Source organism: Monopterus albus, unplaced genomic scaffold (assembly GCF_001952655.1).
Source record: "Monopterus albus unplaced genomic scaffold, M_albus_1.0 scaffold101.1, whole genome shotgun sequence".
NCBI lineage: Eukaryota > Metazoa > Chordata > Actinopteri > Synbranchiformes > Synbranchidae > Monopterus > Monopterus albus.
Genome location: NW_018127981.1, coordinates 317,838 through 325,750, shown reverse-complemented (window position 1 = coordinate 325,750; position 7,913 = coordinate 317,838). Strand labels below are relative to the sequence as shown.

The 7,913-nt window shown below is 38.5% G+C and overlaps 1 protein-coding gene across 4 annotated transcripts in view; it reads left to right on the top strand.

The window, feature by feature from the left end:
- paqr6 (progestin and adipoQ receptor family member VI) overlaps nucleotides 1-6,352 on the top strand; it is a 31,032-nt gene extending 24,680 nt beyond the window's left edge. For all 4 annotated transcript variants that reach the window (XM_020609667.1, XM_020609670.1, XM_020609669.1 and 1 more), the window contains 3 exons: nucleotides 506-602; nucleotides 1,040-1,184; nucleotides 3,281-6,352. In XM_020609667.1, the coding sequence (XP_020465323.1) occupies nucleotides 506-602; nucleotides 1,040-1,184; nucleotides 3,281-3,534 (496 nt within the window). In that variant the 3' untranslated portion in view covers nucleotides 3,535-6,352. The remainder of the gene's footprint in view (nucleotides 1-505; nucleotides 603-1,039; nucleotides 1,185-3,280) is intronic.
- The last annotated feature ends 1,561 nt before the right edge of the window (nucleotides 6,353-7,913 follow it).

Sequence of the window (7,913 nt, the reverse complement as noted above, 5' to 3'; positions counted from 1 at the left end):
GTCAAATGTCTGACCTCGTTTGGTGCTCTCATAACATCTTTTAAAAGATTTAACAGCAAAATAGTTTTATCCTTAATGCAATATTGACTTAAATGTAAAAACCAAAGTATAAAAACTAATGTGAAATTGATTAATGCTGTGGTCTAGTCCTGCGGAGCAGGCAGTGACAGAATACCTTTTATGAGACCCAAGACAAACAATGTTGTCTTACATGTAGCTGTGCCAGTGCCCACTGACCTGCCCACTGCTAAGGTCACAGAGTAATTTCATTAAAGTGTCCTTCGCGTGCGTAGCAACAGTGAATACATAATGTTGACTGCAGATTGTACTGCACCGAGACAGGGAATCTAAATTGCAGGGTTTAGGAAGTGTAGCCCGAACAGTACAGGATTTCTGCGGCTTATATACTGAGGCTGGGAGTCAAAAAAAATCAGATCACAATGTCTTAATATTAACAGCTGGTTATAAAATCAGTTAGTGATTAATGTCTGTTGTCTGTCTGCAGGTTTCTGGATTTGCAGTTTCCACACAGAAGTAAAGTCCTTAAGACCACAGCGTTTGTCGTTCCATTTATATTTGACACTGTCCCTCTCTTTTACAGGGTGAGTGTTAGATTTGGGGTATTTCTACTTGTGTTTCAGGTCTGGTTTTATCACAATAATAAAACAGCATTTGAAGGTGTAATTTCCAATAGACTACTGTACTTTGCCAAAGCCACAGAATTTATTGGTTGAGTGTTTGTCTTGTTATGTAAAAGCTCTGAGATTATTAGTGCCAGGCTTTAATACTTGGAGCAGGATTTTGGCTCACTAACCCAGAAACTGATTTTCCTCCTAATCTAATACAAAGGCCTCGCTGCCATCAGTTCATTCCCCTAATCACTGTGATGATTAGTTTTTGTGGGCCATTCGCTGGAGTTTGTCCATAATGCTGATAACTTCTTAAATGTGTGGTGTCTTTTGAAGGACTTCAGAATAGTTCTGTTGCTCTCTGCTCGTTTCTGAATATGTTTATTTTTAACACGTTTTCCTGTGCGTAGATCCTTCTGTGCTGCAGAGACAGCTGTGGTGCAAGCGACGCCCTGACCAATCACTGCTATCATCTCCTCTTCGCCTTTCTCACCTGTTTCCTGTTTACTGCCCACCTCCCGGAGAGGCTGGCCCCAGGTCGATTTGACTACTTTGGTATGTCCTCCAGGGATGCTCTAATAGGTTGTAGCTAGCTTATTTGGCTGTGTACAGCAAGAACAACTATGGGCAAACTGAATGTGCATCACACCCTCCCCTTGCTGTGTGAAAGAATAAGATGGGGAAATAAGTGCAAGAAATGAATCGGATCCTCAGTTGCTCCAGTGGAGTTATAGCTTCTAAGTGTGATCAAGTGCAACTTCATGAATCAAGTGACTTGTATTTCTGGGTATTCTTGAATGTGTTCTCTGCTGGACAACAGCTCTGTATCAAACAGGCTTTTGATTTAACCGCGTTTAAACTTACACAAACCTTTCCACCTGTTTCTTTACTTATTGTTTTGTTTTGTTTATTCTGGTGAGATTTCACGCAGGTTTCATTGTCTACAACTGCCTGAGCCTCTCATGTGTCTGAATGCAGAGGAAGAGCTGCATTGTGCAAAGGAAAGGAGAACGAACATGGTTTTCCAGTGATGGTAAAAATAGCTCACTGATGGTGGTTGTGGAAGTTGAAACAAAGTTTTCACACTAAAACTTCTTAGTAATTATTAAGTTAGTTATTGTTGAGAAAATTGATCTCAGCTCCACTAAAAGTTTTAAAACATGCTTCTAACCCCAGGTAAAATATATGTATATATCTTTTCACACAAATTATTTTTCCCGAGGTCTGTATTTGTAACAGTCAGTAATTTGATTAATGAAATATTATTTTAGCAAATAAATCATTTGTCTAATAGACAAGAATATAATTTTTGTACAGTTTAAAAGCTGTTCTCATCTCGTGCTTCTGTTGACTTTACTCGTAATAATCATTTTATGATCTTGTGTTTTGCAAGAAAAACTTAATTCCTTAAATGAACTCCAGCATTCAGTAAAATACATTTGTTCATTTCCAAAAATGAACACCATCCCTCCGTGCATGCCAAAGTGTCCCATCTATAACTTTAACCGCTGACCTCTCACTTACAAAAGGACTCGTGCTGATCCTGATCCAACCCCAGAAATGTACACACACTTTGTGTGTAAGGGAAGAGACACGATCAGCCTGGCTGCATTGTCGCACACCGCAGCTATTGTGATAATCGTTTAGAACGTCGTGATGACGTGTCTCATGATTGTCAATAGCTTTTCAAACCAGTCAATTGATTAATGGAGAAAATTAGCTGTTTAATCCGGAATGAAAATAATCTGTAGTTGTACTTGGATACAAAAGAGTTCAGCAGATCTGCACCTCAACCACCTACAACAGCCAAATCCTTCAGTGCATGAGTGATGGGCTGTTAATGTAATAATAATATAACTGTGGATACATGGTATAACATTTTTCAGCTTCGAGTAGCCTAACTCCACTTTTAATACTTTTATTGGTATTTGCTATGGTACTTTTACTTAAGTAGAGGATGTGAATAATTCCTCTACTACTGGTGCTAACATACAAACTGACATGCTTTAGTTGTATAACATAGTGCATGCAATTTTTTTTTTAATCATGTTTATTCTTTAGGGTCAATGTCCTGCTTCAGTCCACTTCAATCAACTGTCACAGTCACTTGCAATTAAACAAAATCGCTCTGTTTTCATTCGTTAGAGGGTTCTCACAGCTGATAATTGTATAATACCGTGGAGCCATGAGATTTTCTAAGACGCTTATCATACTGTCATACTGTTGCAGCTCTTAAGATGACGAGTTGATACCGGACACCACTTGGTTAATCTGGCTAGAAAACCACTGTGACAGACAGTTTTTTTCCATGATCAATTAATAATATCCATTTGGTGGTAAGTGATTAAATATGTGTGCCATAAAATAGTGAAAACATAATAGCCTGTTTTGTCAGACCAACAGCCCAAAATCCAGAGAATTATTTTACAGTGATATGAAACCAAGACAAAAAACAAACACTCATACTTGAGAAGCTGGAACCAGAGAGTTGTTGGTGATTTTTTGCTGTCGACCGTCATAAATAATTTCAGCTCTGCGACGCAGTTCTCCAGCCCCAGTGTTTGTATGTGCTCAGCTCTACAGCTGCAGCTGTGCAGTTTCTAACTGCACAGTACCTCAATGTCTCACTAACTGAATTTTCCTTCACGCAGGCCACAGCCACCAGCTCTTCCATGTCAGCGCAGTGGTGGGGACCCACTTCCAGATGGAGGGGGTGATAGCAGACATGACTTCACGGAGGGCGTGGCTCATGGCCCACGGAGCAACACCCTCCTTCCTAGGGACCATCGGGGCGCTGGCCATCAGCCTTATCCTCAACCTGGGCATCATCGGGATTTTCAGCACCCCGCTCATCTGGAGACCGTGCCCACCACACAAGACGGCGTGTGAGTGCAAGGAGCAGTGAGGGAGTAATTTCCACTTACAGCCATAAAATGGCTGGTTCACTTTCCAAAGGAGAGGTTTGTGCTGTTTGTCTCGGCAATGTGCGTCTGTGACGACTAGCAGCAGTTCAGTTGTGCTCGTTTAACAAAACAGTTTTATCACTCAGTGTGTTTGATACATTGTGTTCAGTGCTAAACGAAATTTTATAACACTGTTGCACAACTGAGGTTCATGTGTTCACTCAGAAGCTGAGGACCCAGTCTCGTTTGCCGAAGCCCTTTTCTGGTGCTATGTTAAGCTTGTATGAGTCTGAAAACAAATGTCTGTGTAGCTTATTTTTAAGGTTACTCAGCGTGCATGCAGAAAGGCTCTGGGTTGAAGGATGTGCACTGTAGTAACACAACACCTAAGTGCCTTATAGTAGATCTCCCTTGACAGTGTTTACAGTAGATCAGTACAAGTGCCAAGTTTTAAATCTTGAACTGGAAGCTTTTATTGTCTTTTTTTGCAGGGATTAATGGTGCTATTTGCATGTACTAGGCCCAATGGATTGAAGTGTTCTTTGTATTTGAACTACACAGTCAATATAGTTCAGTGTGTAAAGTAACACAGATGAAACTCATTCAACTTTTCATAATATAATGCAGGTCTGATTGCCAGCTCTTATACATTTACCTATTGAATCCACTCGCTGTGACTGGAACTGATTTGCAGGCCAGTGTGGTTCTGTTTCTGACTGCCCGCATTATTACGAACCCCACAGTCTACCCTCAACAGGAAAAAGAAATGTTACAGTGCAGCAGCAATTAAGACAGGTACCATTTTTATAACAGTATGTTTCCATGGCAGCACTATAGTGGCCTCATGCCCCCTGAAGGTCTTCAGCAATTTTTATGCTCTGAGCAAATGGCACCATTTTCTCTTATTCTTCCGTCACATATCATAAGATCTATTTTAAACATCCATCCTGTATAATTACACTTAAAAAAAAAGAAAAGTCAGCCGTAAATTGAATTGAAGTATTTGCATATTTCCAGACCAGTCAACTTTCCACCACTTGTACTTTTATAACAGTTTTCAGTGGAATTAAGAGGAACTATGTAAGTATATTTAGCCATAGTCTGCGATTGTATTAACACGGGGCCGTGTAGTGTTGCAGTATTTTGGTGTATATTCAGTATAACAAACCAGTAACACTGCTTATGTACTGTGGTAATCTTAGTTCCCTGTGAGACTTTTACCACTGAAATAACAACTGTCTTCCATTTATAGAACTTTATTTTATTTATTGCTGCTTTTTGGGTTCAAATGTAGGAATGGGTTCTTTTTTTGGGAGAATCTAGATTACTAGAGGTAAGGTAACTAAAGTTCTTAAAGTAATGAATCAAACTGAATAATCTTATCAAGTTAGTTTTGACCATTGTTCAGCCCTAAAACAAGTGAAAAATGTTCAGAGATTGTTTGAGGAGTTTCCTCAATGTCTCTACTACAGCTGAAAAGATCAGTTTAATTGATCAACAGAACTATTTTGATTCACTGAGTCACTTCACAAGCAAAACTATCAGACAAAAAAATGAATTTCTTTGGATTTGGATCCGTTTGTGGTGCCATTTTCCCCAGGTTTTCAGTCAAACGGGGGAAAAGGGCAGATTAATCATAATTAGTCAGCCCCAGGTCTGTTTTGTGATACAAGGTGAAAAGGTTCATAAAAAAAACAAACACTTGACTCCAAAAAAATTCTGATACAGTTTTAACTTTGCTCAGTTTTTCACTTGTTTAAAAAAATTTCAACATTAAGGACAATAATGGACAAAAATGGCTTAAAGATGCATAAATTAGGTAACAATAATATTGTTGTAGCAGAATGTATATATGTTGATCAGACCGGTCAAAAAAAAAAAGAGTTTAATGGAAAACGGGAGCTTACATGACATCTATAGCCCTAATGAAAACCACGTACAGGTTTAAATAGCACTCGCATTACTTGACAGTTTGAAGGCTCATATGTATAAAATGTTTTAAAGCACTTAGTGGCACATTTTCACGCCTAATTTTGCCAGTAACGCCATCATCTCTTAGACGCTACCCACAGGAAACGCATGGCTAACACACACTCGCGCTGAGGGCTGCTTATCTGCGTTCGTAGGGAGTTTAGAGGGGAAATGTATGTGAAATTACAGGAACGAGGTGTGTTACAGGCGCAGAGCAAGCGTGTAGAATCACAGATATTACACAGACACACACTTTTGTATTGGGGCACTGTTTAAGATGCAGAGTAGAAAAGTCTCTTTGTATTTGCCTTTAAAGTAGTTTCCACCAACTCCTTTTCTTTCCTCCTCCCTGGCCGGGCAGTGGTCAGTTTTTATTTTCTCCAAAGTCCTTGTCTTACAGCATTCCTCTGTCTGACCCTGTTGATCCTTGAAATTGCATCATTACTGGCTTCTGGTATGGGTCTTTTAAACTAGTTTGGGTAGATAGCAAACATGTTAATCTCTGAGCTGCTGCTGTGTTTTTTGTTTTTGTTGTCCTCATTCTGACACGTAGAGTGCCTACAGTTTGTCAGAAGTTATAAAGCTCAGAGGTGCTAAGAGTTGACACTTCCACATCAGATACAGTAGATCAGTGCTGATGTTGCAGTTAAACATTTATTTTGGGTACAAATCCAGAAATTCTCTAGGCTACTTCTTGTTTTAAACTCCTCAGTGGACAAGTCGTCACAGGCTGTAATTATCAGGAAAAATAGGCATTTTCCTTGTGACGATTTAAAAAAAGTTTGGTAATGTGAAATGGAAAGCAAACATGAGTAGGTTTAATATGACAAGAATTTGTCTGTGTTGGGGGAAAAAAAACTGGGTTTAAAAGGAGATATTAGTGCCTTTTTAATATTTCATACAACTTTTGATACGCTTTTTCTTATCCTTAAAATGTATAAATACTTTGCTGTGTATAATTTGTAATTCGCTACTCTGTTCCCTTAGGTTTGTGCAATAAATTAAACATTTTATAAATGTAATATTTGTCACTGGACTAATTTCAAGTGTCTTTTAAACACCTATGCCACTTGACCAGCACCAGGTTGATTATGGTTGGGCTAATTTTAGCTGGCATATCCTAATTCCTAACTAATTATTTACCTTTATTATCAGTTCAAACTGTTAATTTCTTGATTGTTGTTTTGTGTATTTCCAAGAAAAAGGGAGAAAGGTTTATCTATTGTATGAGGAAGAAAAGCTTCAGTTCCTGACATTTAAGCTAGAACGAACACGTTTGTCTTTTTCGCTTAAAAAAGGACAAACAATTGTTCAGTTGTCAAAGTAGTTGCCAGTCAACCAATTAGTTAACTGTTGCAGCTCTGATCTTTCATTTTAACAATAGTAGGACTCTGAGCAGTGTAAAAGGGACCAGCAGAGGGCAGAGCAGTGCAAGAAGACAGTGTTGTCTGGCTCTCCTCTCTACTGATCAGATTTAGTTTAATAAAAAAAAAACTGCAGTAACAGTTATATAGCCCAAAAGATTCATCTGCAGGAAACCTGTTTTTCTGTGTGTGTGTGCGTGTGGGTTGGGGGGTGGGGGGTAAAAAAAAAAAAAAAAAAAAAAAAAATTAGCACTGCAAAAAATTGTTCAATATCTAACAAGAAATGTGATCCGATATTTGGTCTTCAAACCAGATTTATCGTAAACTGAGAACCTCTGGTATTAGACTGTTCCCAGAGCAGATGCTTTTATTTCAGCAACTTTGAGAAATAAGGCACATTACTGCAGGAAATTTTAATTTGATCAAAAAAAAAAAAAGAGCTCATGTGAAACACACACTTTTAGTTTTCAAGAAGCTGTGTACATTTAAAAACCTTGTAAAAAGTGGATTTCTTTGGCAATGCAGTTTCAGAATGAGCTATAAAGCACAAATTTGTACTAATATAGACTTAAACTACAACGCTAAAGGCTAAAGCTGTAATACTAAACAGTTTGCATTACATAAGTGACCTCCATCTTCAATTATTTTCACTATCGATCCTGTATTTTAATTTTGTTTTAAAGGTTTGTCTGCTTTGGTTTAACTCAACATTTTGTGCGGGAGTCCTGTTTCTGCTCAGTTGTCTTTAATGCCTTACAGGAGGGAAAGTAAAGCACAGAGGGGTTTTATTCTTAGCAGTAGACGCAGACCAAAATGAATAGGTGCTGCTATTATCACGGACAAACAATTACCATAAGAAATCAATATCCTTATGACCATGTGGAAAGAGTTTCCTACTGCAAAGCTCTAACAGTTCCATTTTAACGCTGCTGTTACAGTCGTATTCCATGTCTAACCAGGCTGGAGGCTCCAGTGCTTGTAAAAAAAAAAAAAAAAGGGTCTTTCTGAAACCACAAACGAAGCAGACACTACAAAGCATGCTAATC